The sequence below is a fragment of the Alternaria hordeiaustralica genome (assembly GCF_023758085.1).
Source record: "Alternaria hordeiaustralica strain BMP 2776 chromosome Unknown scaffold_8, whole genome shotgun sequence".
Lineage (NCBI taxonomy): Eukaryota > Fungi > Ascomycota > Dothideomycetes > Pleosporales > Pleosporaceae > Alternaria > Alternaria hordeiaustralica.
This window is the reverse complement of record NW_026056780.1, coordinates 401,558-422,556: the sequence shown is the minus strand read 5'-3', so window position 1 is coordinate 422,556 and position 20,999 is coordinate 401,558. Positions and strand designations below refer to the sequence as shown.

Genomic DNA, 20,999 nt, shown 5'->3' with positions numbered 1-20,999 from the left:
CATTCTACTTCACCGACTCCAAGCGCGCACATGGTTCCCCTGGTCCTGGCGAGACTCACCATCCCCACACACACTCCTTCCTTTCTTCCATACCTTCTAGCTCAGGGTCTCTCCGCAAGCCACCTCGCCTTCGTAGGCAAGTCGAGCGTCCATCCCCACCAGCTCCGCGGAAGACAGATGCAGCGCAGATCGCAACGGACTTGCAGATCAGCTACACCAAGTAACCTCATCCTACCCATGGCCAATGAGCGTGTGACATCGCTATCTACCGCATATCGCGTACCAACAGCCAGCAGCGCATACAATTGCAAAGGCGGAGCAGGGCGGGGATGCCGGGGAGGATTCTCGGAACAGGATGTATCCATCCTGTCTGCATTAGATTAAGCACAGCCCGTGTGGTGAAGACGCTCGGTCGGGTTTTGCGTCCAAGTCCGCAAACAGAAGTCGTATCGTAGGACTTCCATGTACCTTGCAAGCTGCGACAACTCCAGACTCCGGAGATTTTCTCGTGACGTTGTCTAGCCACGTTCTTTTGTTTGCTTTTTCGAGGCGGAGTAACGGAACTCGGAGCCTCGATCGAACCCACATGGCACAATGTAGGGAACGGTACCGCTTGCTTTTCCCTCAGTTCTGGGCCACTACCTCGCCGTTCCTGGAGCTGTCCCGTGTCTACCGAAGTGAGGGTGTGGGTTAGGTCCCGTCGACCGAGGAGAAACACAGATACCGATAATTTCTCCCGTGGAGTAAGTGGTGCCACGAGACACACTCAGAGTGCAGCCACTTTCGCTACCACTGAACACACACATCGATTACATCTCGAGACATTTCAAAAGACTCCTGATCCACTGCAGTGGGAGCATTCTGCATGCGAATGCAAATCTCTACACAGCCTACACTAGATTGCATCTCGAAGTGCCTCCTACCACGATTATGGCACACGACGTGGTATGGAAATCTCCGCTTGCGCTGTTGTCCGGATGGCTCCATGAATCAGCTGCCAATGTGGTGTACGTACATGGCGCAAAGAGCGCTTAGCCTACCCGGTGGGTCGACCCTTCAGCACCCAGATACTGCGCAAACAAGAAAACGAGTCCAGAACCACAATACGGTCGGCGTCCAGATAACGCCTCTCACTGCAAAATACTGCGCAGGCAAAGGAGGCAGATCTAGAGCCGACATGTCGACCGTCTCGAGACAAGGTATCTCACTGACATCAGAGTCTAGACCCACCAGGACGGCGAGGCAAAACATGAACATTAGCTGGGTATCTCAAATTACAGACCTCGTGATCCCTCAAGCTTTGCCTCAACCCAATTGACGAGGAGACGCTCGCTACCAGCAACGCAACGAAGGACGTATGAACATCGGCGAGGTCTTCAGCTTCCTTCAAGTTTCGCCTCCACCAAGGTCACCAAAGTACGTCTTCGATGACCAGCTCGAACCAAGGCCAGGCCCCCAGTATGGGTAAAATGCGCCTTCCCTTCTTCGCCTCCACCACGATGTTGAGGAGAGCCTCGATACCAGCAACCGAATGAAGCCAATCAAGAAAAGCAGCAAGTGTCCAACAAACAGCCGATTGATACAATGTAAAAGGATGTTCAGGAGGACCCAAAGAGTCATCATTTACACCTCACAAGCCAGCAACAGAGAAACAATAATCATCGTAACAGATTTGTTCATCGATATCAATCTACTCGTCGTAAAACGCAAATGCAGTGGTATAAGAATACAGTATAAAAGAAAAAGGAAAAGTCGAGCCAACTTCTAACAACAGTAGACATCCAGCAAAAAATGCGTACCGTTCATCCCTCCCTCGCATCTCAATCTTGTTTAGAGCACCTCTCCCACTCCCATCTTCTCATCTCATACTCATCTTCTATATCGCAACCACCTCCTTACAACCTAAGACCACGGCGCATGCTCCTCGCCTTCGCCGCAGCACCCACATCCTCCGCACCACCATCCGGGTTGGTAACCGCACCGGCGAACCCAACAAGGCTGTTAAACTGATCCGCAAGCGCCTTGTTCCTGTCTCCGCCCTGAACAGCCGCAGCAGCGCTCTCGCAAGTAGCCACAGCAGCTTCGTTGGCTTCGCACACGTTGGTCAGCTGGTTGCAGAGCGCGTTGGTGATGATGTCCGGGTTGAGGGCTTCGCCTTGGCCGCCGCGCGCGAGCGGGTCCGCGATCTGGAATGTGAATTCGTCGGCGGGGCGCCCGTTTTCGCCGCCTTGGAAGGTGATGGTGGGCGTGCAGAGACCGAAGTCTTCGGCGCCGCCGGCACCGCCTGCTGCTGCGTTGCCTGCGTCGGCTCCGGCGTCGGCACCGGCATCGGCTCCAGCATCGGCTCCGGCATTGTTGTTGGCGTTGTTGTTTCCGGCGGCGGCGTCTTGTTGGTTGTTTGCGTTGTTACCGGCGTTGGCGTTGTTGTTGTTCTGGTTGCCGGCATTGGCGTTATCGTTACCGGCGGCTGCATCTTGCTGGTTGTTGGCGTTGTTTCCAGCGTTGTTGTTCGCATTGCCAGCGTTGTCAGCTGCGTTGTCGTTGCCGGCGTTGGCATTGTTGTTCTGGTTCTGGTTGTTGTTGGCATTGCCAGCGTTGTCGTTACCAGCCGCAGCATCGTTGTTGTTACCAGCATTGGCGTTGTTGTTCTGGTTGTTGTTCGCGTTGCCGTTACCAGCAGCGGCATCGGCACCAGCATCAGCAGTAGCGTTACCAGCGTTGTTACCAGCGTTGCCGGCATTGGCAGCTCCGTTACCAGCATTGGCATTGTTACCGGCGTTGGCGTTGTTACCAGCATTGGCGTTGTTACCAGCGTTGGCATTGCCGTTACCAGCAGCCGCCTGGTTGCCACCCTGAGCAGCACCGCCGGCAGCAGCACCACCAGCGGCAGCACCAGCACCACCAGCCGAAGCCTGGCTAACAACGAGATCACCGAGACCAGCCTGGTCCATGAGATCAAAGACACTCATACCATCAGCAGCGAGAGGAGACGCAGCACTGCTAGCGCTAAGGGCAGCAGCATCACCGTTGACATCGACATCAGGGTCGATGAGAGGAGTAATACCACGAAGCTCAGCAGTAGCCGGAAGCGAAGCATCGCCACAGACGTTCTGTGCGTTACCGCCAGCGAAGGGGTTGGTGTTCTTCTCCGCAGTCACCATGCCAATGGCAGCAGCAAGGGCATCAGCACCGCCACCGAGTTCAGTGAAGATCTGATCAGCACGGACGAGCTGGTGTGTTTGTTAGCCTGAGACCCGGGGATGTGGAGGTAGGGTAAACAAGTGGAGAAGCACATACCTTATCGCAAGAGTTTGCTCCACCGAGAAGGTCAGAGATGGCCGCACCAGCAATGGTAGCAGCGGCACCACCATCGCCACCCTGGACTTGACTGATAGCGTCGATGGGGACTTGCTCCTGGCCGAAACGGGCCTGGACGTAGGCAATCATAGCCGCGATGATGAAAGTCTTGGAAACCATGTTTGCTGATTTGTTGTAGTTGTGATTTGGAATCGAAAGGACCCTAATAGTAGTAATGCGTTAAACGTTAAAAGTGGAGGAAAACGAGAGACTAGCTCTTGTAATGAAAGAAGTAAGTAATAGGTAGATGGAGTTGATATAAAGGCCGACCTGGGCGAAAGAATGGAAAAAGTGCTGTAAGAAGCGAAAGAAGGGGAGTTTGCTGGATGCTACTGTTGACTTTGCTGTTGTCGAAGTTGCTGGCCTTCCAATCTGTGGGCGAGGTATACCAGGCTTATATATCACATTCATCTGTGCCTCCGTTCCCGCCACTCTCTCTCCAAGGGACTCACCTCCAAGCGCCATGCCTGGGGGAAGGATCACTTGGACGTCTCAACCATGCGCCCAAGACGTGTATCCCGCCTTCGATCCGACGCCCAGAACACAGCGGGGTCGTGAAAACGCAGTGGAAAAATGACAGAGGGGTGTTCGTGCCAAGGCGTCATGCGCTCTTGAGCGTGCTGGAACGTATGATTGCCGGGCTGCGACTTCGCTACGCCTTAGGAGCCGTCTGTTAAGGCTTCCGTGCGGGGCATCGACTCAGTCGACTGAAGTGCGTGCTGCCTGATGTTGGGGGTGTTGTGACGGCCTCAGTCGCGGTGGGGTTTCATGTGACTTTGCGACACGGGACTACGCCTAGAGCGTAGTATAGCCGCCGTCAACAAACGTCGCTTGACAGCGCCGATCATCAATGCGTTCGCATCTTGAACTTCCATTCGAATTCTCAGAGACTCTTTGCGATGCATGAAGAAACAGCGAGATGCTCGGGCAGAAACACAATGCAAGGGAAATGCACGTAATGGTGGTTATTGACGGTGGTATTTGGAAAGAAGAAGCGGCCCCGTCTGGCGTCATATGCGATCAAAACAAGCTGCTCAAAACACCAGGACAATGCGCGAGATTCGAAAGATGAGTCGAGTAAATTCGTAATGCCTTCTGTAAAACGAAGGACCGTAGGGAGGCGACCGTTAAGCCGCGGGTGTTATTCCTGGTCACTGCGACCGGTTTCGCACCTACGCAGGCGACATCGAAGTCCCAAGGCCAGCAGTCCGCGAGTCCATGAAGTGATTCTCTTCGACCTGGCCATGCATGTCTATAACGCCAACGCTATGTACTCACTACAACCTATCGAGCTTCCTCCGCAACAGCCTCGTCCTCTTCATGAGCTTCTTGTACTTGTGCTTCTTCATCTTGAGCTTCCGTTGCCTCTTTACACTAATCATGTACATGCCGTATCTTCGTCGCGCAACGTGCTGGCGAAATGTGCTTGGCTTCCTCTCTTGCGCGGGCAGCGGTACTTCGGTTATGCGCTGGTTGATGCTGGCGGAGAGGCCTTCAGCGGAGTGTGACTCGGTCTGAGGCGCGCTCGCTTGTGCATCGTACGGCTCGGGTGCCGCTGGTGCTCGGAAAGGAACAAGGCGAGAGGCCCAGTCTTCTACGTTTTGCTGTGTGGGCTCAACATCGAGGTGGTATACCTCCTGCTCCGATTGTATCGCATCGGCTCGCTGCTCCTCTTGTGCATCGATCTCGGCGTTTACGCGGTCCAGGAAGCCAGCGAGAACGTTCTTGGTGGCTTCCATTCTTTGCACGTCATTCGCCCGGTTCACGTCGAAGAAGGCGTCGAATTCAGCTGTCGACGTTTCGTTGGGGAAGGAGCGCGAGATGGAGATAGGGCGGTGGAGGCCGAAGAAGGCGGATAGTTTGACATCTGCGATACGTCAGCATATGCATGGGAAGGTGTACCCCGCGGCATCTTACCGTCTTCCCGGAGATGGTTTGTTGGCGGCACAAAGGGCACGTTGTTGCCTGTGGTAGCCGTCGAGGGCTCCTTCAGCTTCTTCGTCTCCTTGGACTTCTTGCCGGCGCCCTGGAGCTCTGCCGTCGCATTCTGATCTATTTCCGTGGGCTTCTTTTTGCTATTCGGGGGCGTGGATGGCTTCGAAGACGAGTAGCGCCGCTGGTGACTGGGTCGGAAGGGTTGTTGCGGCGCCGTGCTGGTGCTCAGCGCAGAGCGGGCGCAGCGGGTGAAGACATACGAAGTCGCTGGCGCAGTAGCGAAGGTGTTTGCAGAGCGGGCGACTCTGCCAACAGCGGGCGAGAACATGGCCAGCTGGGTGGAGGGGTATTGGGTATGACGATGGTGTTGATGAGGCTCAAGGGCCGGCTATCAGGACTTGCTGCAGGTGCTCCACGCGCCGATGTTTCCCCGATTGGCACTAGCACTGGCAGCCGGCACCCGTCACGAGAGCATTGCACATGTCAGAAGCGTGAAGCGGTCGAGAGTACGGTGAACGTCCACGGATAGCTACCTAGGTCTCGTGACAAGATGTCGGTGTGTGGTCTAGATCATATCCCCCATACATTCCAATGGTGTTTGTCGTTAGAGCATTGTGGCTAAGATGCATCCTCTGATACTCGCTATCTGCACTATACCTAGGTAGAATGGGTATTGCTCTGCCCATTATACAGCGCTGTTTGCACCGTCAAATCAATCTTGTCCATACTTGCACATATTACAACCCAGCTTGCTGGCCTTCTCTTAGTGTCTACCTACGACAACACATGGTGTTAGCAAGCGCCTACTATCGCCCTCTCACAGGCATCGTCCCCTCCTCAAAGCAAGGGATTCCCCCATCCGCACTACCTCACTTCGCATCCCTCCACAAACCACACTGCCCTCACCAACAGCACCCTTCTACTGACTCCGCCAACACTCTTCGCGTGACCTCACAATCCCATTGTGCGCGTCTGACCACCCACCCCGCATGTCCAATACATCGCACTGCACTGCACTGCATTACAACCCATCTCACCCTTTCCTATACACATTCACCCATCCCATCTCTCTCCACCACAAACCGACGCCACAAGTCCAGGCCAAGCCACCAGCTCAGCCACTCCCTCTTTCTGGAGGGATAGACCCTCCTCCCACTCTGCGACGCGACGTGCGAGTCAACGTCCCACGCCGGGTTGAAGCGGCACGGACCGAGAGCGACTGGCTCGGTCTGTAAGGCAACCACGCCGCAGAGGCGCATGATGCATGGGCGTTGACGAACCCCGCGGGATTGCGGCTTTTTACCATCCTGATCATATTTCCCTTCGCTTGCGGTGGGTAAATCAGGGTAAATATGATGTAAGTTGGACATGGCTATGTAAGTGGCTGCATATGCCAACGACACGGGAAACGGAAACTACGGGAACCGGAGTACATCAACATGGAGAATGTCTCGGAGCTGGGTAAGATGGTTTGTTGATATTACACTGCAGCAGCAAAATGTACCTCTTCTGCATTCCCCGCTGCACGTCCAATGCCATGTAATATGTTTTTTTTTGGACATGGCACTGCCCAACCCCAATCTATGACCCTGCCCACTCTCAGTGAGTGACTGCGCAGGAGTACTAGGTACACAACACCCAATGAACGGTAGTTGTCCAAAGCCGAGATAGGGAGGGAGATTTTGTCAGCCTCTGTATCTTTCCACAATCGAGTTCCAAGACATGCTCGTCTCCTCAGATCTGCAATACACTATGAATCTACAAAATGCGTGTGTCCGCTTACTAAAACAAACCAAGAGAGAAGAAAAAGAGACCAAGATCAAGACTAGAATCAAGACCAAGAGATTAAGTCGTGAGATCGTCATGTACTGGCGAAGATGATGAAGAAGCGGAGAAAGAGGTATCGGGGGTATAAAATGGAAAAGGGCCGTGGAAGTCGTCTCTTCTCGTCCACTAAAAGTCCGTTGCTACTCCGGTCCCGCCAGGCGGACTGTCCGTTTCTAGGGCAGGTGGGTCGACAGCGCGGGCGCGTGTGCGTTGTGCACCCCTGCTTTCGCGTGGGCGCGCGAGCGCTCTCCTGGGCTGTGTGTAAGACGGCGACGATCGCAACGCGACCATCCGTGATTACTATAGTATCAGTGCGTTGAGGTTGCGCTGGACGATCATGTCTTGTACAGACGCCATGGTGATCTTGAGTAGGTTGGTGTCGGTCGCGTTGGTGTAGTGGACGTAGACCTCCTTCTTGGGCTGGCGGACGAGGTTGCGGAATTTGTTGGCGAAGAACTCTTTGCCGGCCTCCACATCTCGGTCCCCGCCGGTGTAGTCGGAGAAGACCCTCCGGATTGGGCTCATGCCACTTGCTATCTTGTCGGTGAAGAGATCGATCTTGTTGAGGAAGAGGATAAGCGCCGACTTTTCGAAGTATTTGGAATTGGATATCGACTCGAATAGCATGAGAGCTTCGTGCATTTGGTTCTAGTGGTGTTAGTGGGCGTAGCGTGTGTGCTTAAAAGGTGACTTACGCCATTCCGGTCTTCTACTAGCACGTGGTCGTATCCGCTAATGGCCACGAGGAAGAGCACGACTTGCACGTTGTCAAAAACGTGGATCCACTTCTTACGCTCTGAGCGCTGGCCACCCACGTCGACCATCTTGTATGTCAGGTTGCCAAGCTCGAAGATGGTCTCAGAGATACCGGTGGTCCGTAATCGCGTGCGCAGAATGTCTTGGTCGGTGGGGAGGAAGTCCCGTTGGAACAGACGGTCGATGTTTTGGAAGAAGCTGAATTGTTAGCCTGGGAGTGGTAGAGATGGTGGAGGGGAACGTACTAGTTCAGGTTGTCGTGCAGCGCATACTGGTTGCCCTTGAGGATTGTGAGCTGCACGCCCTTGTCGGCCCAAAGCGAGTTGAAGGCTGTGTGGAACTCTTCGGGCATGGGCTCCTCGGTGCCAATGTCGGGCGCGGAGTTGACCATCTCGGAGTACCGCTGTCGTCGGTTAGTGGTGCTTGGGCAGGAGCCATTGGATGGGACATACAATGTTGTCGTCGTCCTCAAAGTCAATGTCGTCTTCCTGCATGGCTGCGTAGATGGTCTGGAAGGCCGAGACCAGGTTGTTGAAGATGGTGGCCCGCCATGTCTTGCGCTCGAGGCTCTGGAATCCGCCTGCGTTGATGATGCGCATCTGCTTGAGGACGGTCGACTTGCCGCTCTCTCCGGCACCTGCACTCTTGTCTCAGTCACGCTGTATCACCGGGGCCCATTCAATGCATACCGAGTAGCAGCAGCTTCACCTCGCGCTCAGCCCGCTTCCGGTCGGCGCGGAGGTTCTTTTCGATCTCGACATTCTTCCTCGACTCGGGGTCGGTGGCAGAGGGTTTTCGTCCGAAGCACATGATTGCCGGTGCCATAAACTGCTATGGGTGACGTCGTGAAGGAGCTGAGGCAGCGGCGATGGAGAGGAGAAGTCGCGACACGCTAGGGATGGGCTACAGCATACAGCAGTAGCGAGGTAGCAGTCAAGGCCTACCATGCGTGTTAGCTGAGGTCCTAGCGGGCTGACTCGTGCAGCTAATTGGAATCTGAGGCGAGCGGGAGACGCTACCGGAGGTTGGGAGGGGTGCAGTAGGCGGTGGTGGTGGTGGGTGGTGTACGGTGCTAGCAGAGGGCGACGCGACTGAACGAGGGACGAAGAAGCAAAAAAAGTATCTCAATGGACAGGCAAGAGGGCGCAAACGAGACACTATGCAGCACTAACAGACGACTGAACAGCCGGGACGGTATGCGACTGGCCTAAGAAATAACGTGTCGGCAAAGAATCCCTGATCTGCACCGTTCGCGATGAAGGCCCATGCTCGCAGCAGCAGCCGTGACCCAGCTGGGCGGGCAGGATGATATTAAATGTCTTCCCGCGACACGGCGGCCAAGGGCAGGTCAAGCGTGCACGCCCGACGTTCGGATGCCAGTCCCCCATGCGGACGCGATCGGCGCCCGCAACGTGATGGACGTCGTGAAAGCCACGAGACACGGCAACCTGGCGCGACGATCGATTCCCGCTGCATACAGTCTACCACGGGCTAGGAAGCCTGCTGCCGTCCGAAGCCAACATGACTAGACGTCTGCTCCCCAACCTGATGCTTCGGACCTGTACCGGTGCCTCCGCGTTTCACTCGTCCACCGTAGGGGGCTGTCTCTGTACGCTGCTAGCCCTGCCTTCGCCGCGAGTGCAACACAACTAGCTCCTTCTGCCGGCTCGTGCACTGCTTGCCCAACTTTCGCCTGCTTTCTTCTCCGTCATGATGCATTCCTGCGCGCCAGCTCGCCCGTACTGCTGCAGGACGGCCTAGGAGCAATCCCGACTATGTTTCAGACGCTGGATGGCGGCTCTTTCCGCGCCATACCTCCGAAAGTGGACCCACCCCATCACCTCCAATGCTTACCCAAGACGCCTCGTTTCGGCCTTTCTCTCTCGACATGTTTGTGATTGCTGCCTCTCCGGCCCTTTTCACCTCACTTCAACCACTTCAGCCACTTGAGCCCGAGGTAACTCGCTGCGACCCCCACTCGCTTGGTTCAACGGCGGTTCCCCATGGCCACCTGGATAAATAGCGAGGAGCCCCTAAGGGACCCACCGCAACATATTCCACGAGCGTCCAAAACCACAACGAACTAGCGCCGTTCCAACATCCTCAAAGGGGCGGACCGTCCTCTGCGCGGGTATTCGGCTGCCTGCGTGTCTGGAACCCTCCTGTTCCACCCTGAACCCACTCGATGAAAATCAAAATGTGCCCTCTGCACGTCTGAACACGGCCAGCGCGATCCATCGTGGTCCATCGCACGCCGACGTGACCGTCACACAGCATGCCGAATGGGAATCTGACCCGTCTTCCTGGTTTGACAGGCAAGCAGAATGGCGTGTCTTTTGCTTTTTGTGTTTCTGTCCCGTAACCGAGGCTTAAGCCGCGTTTTGCCATTGCCTTGTCAGCATTTTTTGTTCGTTTTGGAGGGGACGTTGATCCAACATCGTATCCTGAGTCAGCCAAGAGCCACGTTCCCGTTTCCAGGTCGCATTCCAGCTTGGCGGGCTGTGGGGACCATGGGGAGGGCTGGAGTGGGTGACTTGTTCTCTCCACAAGTTACATCTTAAGTAATCAGCATTCCGCGATCGCCCTGACAAATTTGTGTGACGATACTTCGACGTGTAGGTCTAAGAGTTGCTATCGTCCGCGGGCTCTTGCTGAGGTACGTTTGTTGCCCAGGTGGCAGCTCTGACAACGACAAAGGTACCTGGTTCATTTCTCTTGTCGAAGATCAATCTAACCTTACATTCTCTTGCTGCAAGGTCTTTTCATTTTGATCTCATTCTCCACCTCTTCCGTCTTTCCTGTGGTCTTCCCGTTTAGGAAGAATGCAGAGTCCTAGAAGTCTACATTATCTCAGGATATCAAACTTTCGCTTTGCGACAATGGAGACTGCGGCGCACTTGTTCAATGCCTGCCTTGTATGAGGCGCCTCCGCTCTTCAGCACGACTGCCAACTACCCATAGCTCCTTCCAGCCGTTATGCTAGCGTGGGAAAAGGTGAAGGCAGTCGCTCTTTCTGCTAGCACGTGACAAGTCATCTAATTCATTCTTTTCATTTCTCACTTTATGACGAAGGCGTCTTGATTGCATACGTCTAACGATATCTCTCTCATCAATGAGATTGGCTCGATTAGGTGGTGAAGAGTACCTGCCTACGTTGTTGCTCTAGGGCCGAGCGCGACTGCCTTCCCAAGGTCTATTTTCGATCCACAAACACCGCGAGAGCTTCACCCCACCAACCAGAATATCCCACCCCCAATCCTCTCGAACAAAGCCGTCCCGCACTCTCCTAGTCTTCTACCGTCAATTGTAAGTCGTATCCCTCACTGATCGCATCCGACTACATCGTGCGCAACGGCGACCTCACTTTCACATCCGACCGTAGTGATTGACAGCGGCTCACATCAAGCACAGAACTCCGCGCTCTCTCCATCCACCACACAACATGGCGTCCGCGAAGCCCTACATGGGCCCCGTTTCTCTCGGATACTCCAAGTATGCTGCTCCGCACTTGAAGAAGGCAGCTTTGGCCACATCCATCAACCCATCTGCATCTATTGCTGCTGCTCCCCCCACTGTCGACAGCGTCATCGCCACCAAGGAGCAGATTACTACCCCCAACACCAGCAACTCCGATGTGGCCCTCAAAGACGCTCACCACAACGCTGACGCAGACAGTGGCGCTCACGGAGTCCTCAATACAGCTCAGAACAACCCGGATGCGCAGCTCGCCATCTCCCAAGGTAATGCTTTGAAGGAACAAGTCGCCAAGCATGCCAAAAAGTTCACCAGGACTGTCTCGACCACGGTCACCAATACGCGCCGACTGTTGGAGCTGATCCGCGCAGAGTCACCGGATGCGACCAACCCAACTGTCGAAGCCCTGTGGAATGAACTGGAGGCGCTCTTTACTGCGGCAAATGACGCCAAGGAGAAGCTGCCTGTGTTCCTGGAGAAGCAGCGTGACAACATGAGCTTATATCACAGCTCGATGGTGAACGAGGCCATCAAGGATTCGCAAGACGAACTCAATACCCAGCATAAGAAGGTGAGTCGCTCTCAAAAGGTCTTTCATACCGATGAATCAGTCACTAACTCTTTCACGTCATGTAGGTCAACATCCAGCACAATCTCATCCTCGAGCACCAGGAGGCTTTCCTTGCGCACAAGGAGCAGACTGCCGACAAGCTGAAGGAGCTCGAGGCCCTCCAAGAGCGCATCTCACGCCTGACGCTAGAGAAGGGCAACTTCCGCACCGAGATTGACAACTATGCGCACCTACTAGAGCAAGCGCGCTCTACAAAGGAGGAAGATCTTCGCAAAGTCGACGCTCTCGGAAAGGAGTTGGAGACTCTCGTGGAATCCAAGAAGCAGCTCCTTGCAGAAGCCGACACTCTGCGCAAAGCGCTCCAAGACGTCCAGGCTAAGACGAAGGCCGACGAGCAGGCGACAATCGATCGCTTCACCGCTGAGCTTAAGTCGACTGCCGATCTTCTCGCGAAGGAGACACAGAAGAACACGGCTCTCAACACCATGATCAGCCAGTTGAAGGGAGGCGAGAGTACTGCTAGACTCGAGGCCGAAAAGGCAAAGAAGGAAAACAGGGCTCTGAACGAGCGCTACAGCAACCAGGCAGCTGAACATGGGAAGGCATTCGCGGTAAGTGGCTTTGACATAACAAGCAAGTTAAGTGCAGGTTGAACTAATATGCCATTAGAAACTCAACGAGCAGACCAAGCAAGTTGAAGGCATGAAGATCGACTTTGGTAGTAGCCAGAAGGAGAACGCCGAGCTGAAGCAGCGCCTCGTCAAAGTCGCCGATCTTGAGTCCCAGGTTACCGAACTCATGCGAGCAAAGTCGACTCTTTCCGAACAAGTCAGCACTCTCAGCGCCGAGTTAGACGCCAACAAGAAGGAAGGAACCAAGACCAAGACCCAGGTGGAGGGGCTTCTGAAGAAGCTCGAGGGCCTTGACGATGAGGTTGACCAGCTAGAATCGGAGAATACCAACCTTCTCGCCAAGCAGAAAGAGCACAGGATGGCCTTACAGACCTGCGAGTCCCTCAAGGAGGAGAACGCCAAGCTCAAGGCAGAGATCGATGTGCGCAAGGCCTCCAAGAGCCCCACTTTCGCTGTTGGAGGCTCTCCATCTTTCATGAACGAGGAGAAAGCACGTGCTCGGGAGGACAAGATCAAAGAGCTCGAGGGGACCGTGCTAGAATGGACTGAGCTGGCTAAGCGCTCCTACAGCGAGTATAAGGAGATGCTGCCCACCTACAAGAAGGCCGATCAGTACCGCCAGGAGGTTGTTGACAGGGACGAAGTCATCCGGGGGCTGGAGCTCGAGCTTACTCAAGCCAAAGTTTCCAAGAAGACTAACGGTGTTGGAGCTGCTGCCCCTAGCAACGATGCTCTCTACTGGAAGAACAAGTATGAGGCTGTTCTGCTTGCCGTTGACAACTAGGCGCTAGCTTTGGTTCAAGCCCAACTGAAAGGCGGATGAGGATTGCGACGGAAAGTGGAGTGTCGGGGGTATCTCGATATGCTTGACTGAGATAGTCCCTTCATATGACATTAAGACATAGCTGGTACAAAAATAAGATACTGCCATGATGGAATCTCACTATTTGACACTGAAGACCACAACAGGGGTGATGTAGCCTACGTTGGCATGAAAATGAACATTTCCAACATCCCATGGCAACGTAGTCTCATGGGTAAGCTCCATTGCTAGCTAGTTGTAACGGGGGCCAAGAACAATAACAGGTGCGCTGCGACTATGTTAGTATCAAAACGAGAGATGTTGAAGTACGAAGGCAATGTAGACTCCGGGTAAATTTCTATTGCGAGCTAATTATGACATGCACCTAGGACAACAACAGGTGCGCTTCTGCATACATCAGCAGAAACGCCACCGTGCACCCAATTTCAAGGCAATGCAGACTCCTGGGTAACTCCCATTGCTAGCTAATCATAAAATAGACTGAAGGTGACAACAGGTGCGCCACAGACTACATTGGTATCAGAACCAAAGATTACCAAATCCCAAGGCCATGTATACTTCTGGGTCATTCCTACTGTCTTTTAGAGAAGAGAGGTAGCGGCATACTCATATCGAGAAGCATACACACAGCGCAGGGATATAAGCTGACTTTCAAGGGACCAGAGGTCTAATCTGCACTCCCGGGAGACCTCCTTCCTTTTCAGAATGCAGTACGCGACGGTAGAGAGGACATTATCGCGTGTTGCGCAATATTCCCGGGGTTTGGTATTGTATGTTAACGAGAGCTCGACGTGGTTGTCGTTGCGGATGAATGAGGATCTCGTCTTTGGTGAGGTGTTGATAGTCTCCCGTTGGCGTTGTGGCCGCCTGGGTGATCCCGGGTCCAGCCGCCGTGTGACAATGATGGTGTCTCAGAAAGCCTTCCAGACTTTTACTCTAAGCTTCCGTAGATATACAAGCCGACGAGCCAGGGTTGCCAGGGTTGCCATGGTTGGCTGTAAGTACGCACCCAGCATCCATCAACGTGCGTTATCCAAGGGTCACTGAGTCCGTCTTCCAATGCCTCTTCCGTTAACTTTCCTACTTCTTTCCCCGTTGCTTTCCCCATTTTCTCACCCCCTTGTTGGGAGGTCGGCTCGCTAAATCCATATCCGTATAATACTCCGACAGCTAGAAACGTTATACTGGGGGTGAACAGTAGAGCGAGGATTGAGTATTTGCGGATGTTGGACACGGGCTTCTTGACCTTGGATATGTGTCGATACCTAATGTTCCGTGGAGACGAAATAGAAGGGGTGATTCGAGGTATAGGTCTTTGGAAGCGGGGTGGTGAGTTCTTTGGTGATGCTACAGTCTTTTTGTAGGGGCCTAAGGACTGTATAGACGACCGGAAGCCGCGGGATAGGGTGAGGCTCCTTCTTGAGAAGGTGGATGGCCTTGTAAGTGTACAGAAGAGTGACATTATTGTTGAACTGGTGGCATGACTGGTTGTGAAGCGCAGTGCGCTTGCCGGCGTTGGACATGGAACCATCTTGCTGAACTGCGTATGCTTGGACCGGTTGTTGAATGTAGCTGTAAATCGTGTTCTCGTTTTTGAGATGTGAGAAGATGTTTGTTGCGCGATGGTGACTGCACGGTAATTCTAGATTCATCATGAAGAAATAGTAAGGTCAGATCCCTCCCTTGGTTCAGCAGAAGTATACAGTGGTAGTACCCATCGTCGCGTAACCATGGGTAGCTTCGCGAAGGTAGTCGTATCCGCCAATGATGTCGCTCCTATTGCCAGACGGAGACAACAACTACTTGCTGAAGATCCACTCATGTCTGCGATGTGTTTTCAGACCAAGTTGGATAGAGCCAGGCGACTACTGCGGATACCAAGGTATGATGAGGCCCAATTCTCGTAGAGCGTGGCTGCCGATGCGACCTCGGGAACGTTGGTTCAGAACCATCCAACCAATCTCGCTCACCCTTCTCAAGTCGCAAGGGCACGCGCCCTCAACCCCTTTAACAAGGGATGCTTGCTACATTGAAGATCATGTCCATCCACCCAAATCTACAACCAAGAGATCTGAGGTCGGCTAGTAGACACGTTTTGCCGGCAAAATTTTCCAAGCACGGACGAGCCAATCGCATCCGAGGACTTCGATGAGGCATTGGCATGCCGCTTGGACGGCGATGCGCACCTGGCGAAACGGGTCTCTAACGGCGTCGAAGAAGGAGCGAGCCCTAGATCAACTCAAGATCTGGCGAACGGGATGAATGCAATTTCTCAATCTGAACTCGATATGCGCCTGCGTGTAGTTTGTTCTGATTCCTTTAGTCCTGGGTTCACGGCGGTTGCGCTACATCCAAACCTGATATCGCGCGCCGTTGGAGCGTTACAGGACGTCGAACCATCGCGAAGTGGAGAGAGTAGGAAAAAAGGAACGAGCATCTTGAGAAATTGCACAGCAAGTGAGATAAGAGCGAGAGAGAAGGAATGCCGCTATACATGCCCGATTGTTTTCGCTTGAAGGCGTGGGTAATGAGTAATCATCATCGCGCAACCTTCATTTGTGAATTCTCTGAAGTGATCCAGCATCGCTCCTCCTATACTGCTAACCGATGTGTTTGTTATAGCATGGTATGTCGGAAATAGAGAAGAAAAAGGGAGGTGTTCGTCGCGCGCACGATCGAATGACGTCCTCGTTCATGCGCCCGGATATGCTTTACCCGTTTCGAAACAGCGCATCGGCTACTGCCCCGGCGTCTCTCAATCTGAAACACTTCTTTCCCACCCCTTCCCTCGCGATTCATCGATTTCGTGTCCAACTCTGCGAAGAAACCCAACAGCAAAGTCTGCGCGCTGGGGATGCCAGTCATTACCGGTCGGCATAACTGCGGCTTCCCGGGCCTACCCATTCCGTACCATACGCTCGGCGCAGCTGAGCTGGTGTTTGCAATGCATCGATTAATATCGAGCCGTCCCCCAAGGTTAATCGCAGTTGTAATTCTCCGCCAGTACACGGACGCAGTGGCGTCTTCCGCACGTGGCCTGTTTCGAGCGACGTTGGAACGACTTTGGAACGTTGCGCACACCCAGGAGAAGCAAGCACGGTCGCGGTCGCGGCATTTGCCATGTTTCGCACATCTGTGCGACGTTGTCCCACTGTGTGGCAGCTATCTCAGTAGCCATGACCATCGCTGATCTGAATGTCGTCAAACCACCGCTTAAAGGGCACTGAGCAGCTGCTGCTTGCTTCTCCCAAGCAGACTAAATGACGGAGCCCTTCCGCGTCAGCACAAGCCATGGGAGGCTCGCCTACTAACGTCTATCTCAGTTAGCAAACACGAGCTTCCCCAGGATACATCGGAAGATACAGCTGTTATCGTGCGACGGCGCCCGGGGCTTGCCCACTACCGGCATAGTGGTTCCACCAACCATCCTTCGAGATGGGACTCATTTCAAAACCTCCGAGTCTGGAATGTCAAGCAGATTGTCGCTTGCTGGGCTGTGATCGATGCTAACAACAGGAAATCCCTGGAATCCTTGCACGGGGATGCGCAAATGTCATCTAGACCTCGTGCCGCTTCGCACTTTACGGCGTTTCTTGTTCGTCGTTTCTTCCACCCACCACCCCGGTCATTCAGTGTAGAGTGCCGGAGGCATTCGTTCGTTCGTTTCTTAACTTTGTCGGTCTGCGACTACATCTCACTCTTTACGGTTTCCTTCATTTCGCTTCTATGCCGCATCCCGTTCCGACCGCTGGGAAAACATGATCCGCCGGAACCACGATGATTCGGGTCACCACTACGTGGATCCTTCGCTCGAGTTGAACATTGGGCTATGGGCGTTGTTTGCTGGTGCATCACTCTTCCTGGCGCTCCGGATATGGATCAAAGTCACACGACGCCACGGTCTCTGGTGGGATGACCACATCCTCCTCGTTGCATGGGTAAGGCACCTGTTGGGCTCACAGATAGTCGTAGCTGATGGTGTAACAGGTCTTACTTGCTGTCAACAACGCCATCATCACAACCGAGTATGCCACAGGCTATGTGACCGACACATGGGACGATCGAATGCACATACTCATCAACATTACTTCCTGTGGAACACTGATCAACCAATCGCTCACCAAAACCGCCTTCGCCGTCACTTTGCTCAAGCTGACTAAGAACTGGGGCCAATGGATACTATGGTTCATCATTGGCAGCATGAATGCATACATGATTGCCAAAGTCATTCTCCAATGGGCAAAAGTGTGCGGCAAAGAATCCTACGACGTCTGGTACCGGTTGGACTTCTGCCTCGATTCAAAGTTCAGGGATGATTTCAAGGAAGGCGGCAACGTATACAACATCATCATGGACTTTATCCTCGCAGTCTTCCCCTGGGTCATCACGTGGAACCTCGACATGCGGAAGGTAGAAAAGATTGGGCTTTGTGTTGCCATGAGTCTGGTGCGTCGCTTCAAGTATGCCCCTATAATCCACCACTGACTTTGGAATAGGGAATGTTTGTCGCGATCGTATCTGCTGTACGCACAGGCTGGAAGGACGAGGGCAACGTGAAGGACGAGTGGTACTTCTGGCGCAACGCTCATTCCAACATTTGGTATTCTTCGGAGATCGTCGGCACCATCATTGTTCAGTGTATACCCGTATTGCGACCTCTTCTCCGGGACATCAAGACTTCCCTTACATCGAAAAAGCTGGCGTCCACCGCAGAAGGAACAAGGCGACGCAGCCGGTACGTCCTTATCTTGTACTGTCGTTGTCGCAAAACGCTAACATCACACAGAGCTCCATCCCTTTTCGGCTTCGGTTTCGGCCCCGGTCCAACCATCGGCACCAAATCCACGCACAAAGCGCACATCTACTCGGATGGACGAACCACCCTTAACGATACGAAAAGCGAGAGCTCTCCCGATTCTTGGGACACTCAGGGTATCTACCAGAAGAGGGAGTTTGAGTTGACCACCATGGAGGTTAAAGCGCAGAAGGGGAACGAGATGGTGTAGATGGATGTAAATACGTTGGCCACCTACGGGCGGGTAATAGCTAGGATAGAGAATGGAGACGCTTCGTTGCGATCTATGTATACGTTTCATGGAGATTTTGAGTGATACGAACGCTACGGTTGTTACGGTCCATATGATGATTAGGTAGCGATATTCGAGGGCTGGCTTGGAAGTTACGATGCAGCATGGTTGGTAGTGGCTGAGTTGCGCAAGTCTTGCGCTCGGTTATTTGGCGCTTTTCGCCTTCTTTCTTTGTACATATTTGAGATGGGGTATGAACTACCTGTGTTGTAGTTTGGTAGCTTCAACTAACCAGAAATAACATTATGCGAATGTTCTGGAAGAATGCATCAACCCTCCCTGGATATCACCTTGTTCCTCTCTTCGCCATATCTCTCCATCCCCATCCCGTCTCAACCCACGCGCAAATCCCACCCTCATCTAATACTTCTAACGAGCTCCCTGAGATCGCCACCTTCAACCCACTTCTCCTCCCCTCCACCGCCAACACCCAATCCACCACCACCTCCTCCACTAACACCCCACCCTTCTCCTACATCGCCCACCACCCGCGCCGGCTGACCACCCACCACAGATCCCGACGCAATGACCATGTTCGCTGGTACAACGGTATGTGGTAATATCTTGACGTTTTCCTTAATGATAGCAAAAGGACCGATGTTGCAGTGATGCCCGATGTGAACATGAGAAGAAATAGAAATAGCCTGAACAGTCGAGTTCGGTCCTGTAGTCACTCTTAGCATGGCGTACACCACACCTCCATCCTCTAATCCATCGTACCCAGACCCATCTTACAACACAACATGGGAAAAAAATCGAAATGAACAAACGTACCAACAAAAACATTATCCCCAATCTTCATCGGATAATAATGCACCTGGCCCCTACTAATCCTGCTCGGCGGCTTAATCACACTGCCCTGGCTGATGACCGTACAACGCCCTATGCTGATGCTCGTCGGCGTCACGTCCTTACCAGACGAAGAAGGTGCCGAGCGTGTGGGATGCAGGTCGCCGCGCAGTTGCACGTCGGCCATGATGACGGTGCGCCCGCCGAGCGTGATGTTGGCAGTACCGGTGATCGCGCTGCGGCGGGAGACTTTGTTGCCGGAATCCTGGGGGTGGTGTTAGTGAGGAGGACCATAGTTCGAAATTATGATGTGATGGAGCGAGAAAGTGAGGAAGATAGGATGGGGAGAGGAAGTGAAGTATGTCATGTTTTTCTGCTGTTTTGTTGATGCGGAAGGGGAGGAGAGACATACGGTCTCGATGTATTCCCCCTTAGGAGCGGCCTTACGCGCTGCTGGGCGCGACATCCTGATAACCGATACGCTTCTTATTCTCTGCTATGCTTTCTTTGAATCGAGTGTGATGATAAATAGGCTATGTGTTGAAACAGAAACGCGAATGTGGTTGACGTGAAAGACCGATCTGTAGCGGAAGGTGTACGCGACCCAAGCTCCAAATCTAGCCAATCAACGCGTCGCAGCCAGCTCTTCGCGTGCGCATGGCAGGTAGTCGCGAATGACAGCCCTTACACCTCGATTTTCTGCCACGTAGAATTCGTAAACGAAGGATAGTCAAGGCTGCGGGTTCAGAGGGCTGATGTTACCGTGAACTCTGTAGCCGACACATACTCGAGTCTCTTGCACAACAAGTTCCATGCTATCCACACATAGAAAGTACCGCGCTCTCACAGTAAGCACCACAAACACACTCCATATGGCATACCAGACTCCAATTCCCATCCACATATTCCCACTCCACACTCACCAATCGCAACCTCAGCCTCAGCCTCACCCCCATCTCACATCATCGGCCCTACCACCCCCAACACCATCGCTCAACACACTCAAAACGTAACACATCCCAAGACCGGCCTCTCACCCCAATCAATCCCCCATCCTCTCAAATCCAGGAACAGCAACACACGCCCGATCCCTCCTTCCCCAGCCCACCCTGACCCTGACCCTGCCCACTACCCTTAACTGACCCTGTACCCTGCGCCGTCTCTCCATGTCATGTCCGCGCTATTCCCATGCGCCTACCCAATCCCATGATCACTCCGGAGTTACCTCCGACACTGTACACGTTTTTCTGCGGCTGGCGCACCGGCTGCATCGCCGCCAATGGTGCCGGCCGTGTTCCATGTCATCCGAGCGCATCCGGGGGATTGATGGAGACTCGCACGCTCGTATGTACACGTGGTGTGTGGTTGCATTTGGGTTAGTGCGTTAGTGCTTCGATCTGCGTACGAGTGGTTTTACGCGTAGGAGCTTGGCGAAGGCGGCGGCGGCGCTGCGTGGTGTGTTTGGGTTAGAGGAGTGAGGCTGTGAGGCTTAGTGTAGCCTGGGCTGGGCACTGGGGTAGTGTGAGCATCGAGGTGTTGGTCATCGGGATGGCGGATTGGTTGGGGGGGTTTGTGTGGTGTAGTCTACCGTGGAGATGTGCGCGGAGATGAGGGTATGTCCAAGTCACGCAACATGTCTTTTGGTAGCTAGATTTCATTTCGTGAAAGGGTCCAGATCTTGATCTTGCTCAGGTGGCTTTTGGCTATCTTTGGGTTCAAAACGGCGTCGCCGCTGCTTGGTTCGAGAA

General features: G+C 53.6%; 5 protein-coding genes across 5 annotated transcripts; 2 read left to right on the top strand and 3 right to left on the bottom strand.

Annotated features, from left to right (window-relative positions):
• Positions 1-1,895: 1,895 nt before the first annotated feature.
• J4E84_005009 (uncharacterized protein) lies at positions 1,896-3,477 on the bottom strand (the record flags this gene model as incomplete). The annotated part of the gene is made up of 2 exons (XM_049387609.1): positions 1,896-3,230; positions 3,298-3,477. The coding sequence occupies 2 exons, from the start codon at positions 3,475-3,477 to the stop codon at positions 1,896-1,898; spliced, it is 1,515 nt and encodes a 504-aa protein (XP_049244587.1).
• A 1,157-nt stretch (positions 3,478-4,634) lies between these two features.
• Positions 4,635-5,620, bottom strand: J4E84_005008 (uncharacterized protein; the record flags this gene model as incomplete). Its single annotated transcript, XM_049387608.1, has 2 exons — positions 4,635-5,224; positions 5,275-5,620. 2 exons carry the CDS (start codon positions 5,618-5,620, stop codon positions 4,635-4,637), a joined length of 936 nt encoding a protein of 311 aa, XP_049244586.1.
• A 1,799-nt stretch (positions 5,621-7,419) lies between these two features.
• On the bottom strand, positions 7,420-8,685 carry J4E84_005007 (uncharacterized protein; the record flags this gene model as incomplete). Its single annotated transcript, XM_049387607.1, has 5 exons — positions 7,420-7,767; positions 7,815-8,073; positions 8,121-8,278; positions 8,328-8,512; positions 8,565-8,685. 5 exons carry the CDS (start codon positions 8,683-8,685, stop codon positions 7,420-7,422), a joined length of 1,071 nt encoding a protein of 356 aa, XP_049244585.1.
• A 2,632-nt stretch (positions 8,686-11,317) lies between these two features.
• Positions 11,318-13,336, top strand: J4E84_005006 (uncharacterized protein; the record flags this gene model as incomplete). The annotated part of the gene is made up of 3 exons (XM_049387606.1): positions 11,318-11,920; positions 11,986-12,531; positions 12,590-13,336. 3 exons carry the CDS (start codon positions 11,318-11,320, stop codon positions 13,334-13,336), a joined length of 1,896 nt encoding a protein of 631 aa, XP_049244584.1.
• A 3,797-nt stretch (positions 13,337-17,133) lies between these two features.
• On the top strand, positions 17,134-18,381 carry J4E84_005005 (uncharacterized protein; the record flags this gene model as incomplete). The annotated part of the gene is made up of 4 exons (XM_049387605.1): positions 17,134-17,313; positions 17,363-17,821; positions 17,872-18,110; positions 18,162-18,381. 4 exons carry the CDS (start codon positions 17,134-17,136, stop codon positions 18,379-18,381), a joined length of 1,098 nt encoding a protein of 365 aa, XP_049244583.1.
• Positions 18,382-20,999: the final 2,618 nt, after the last annotated feature.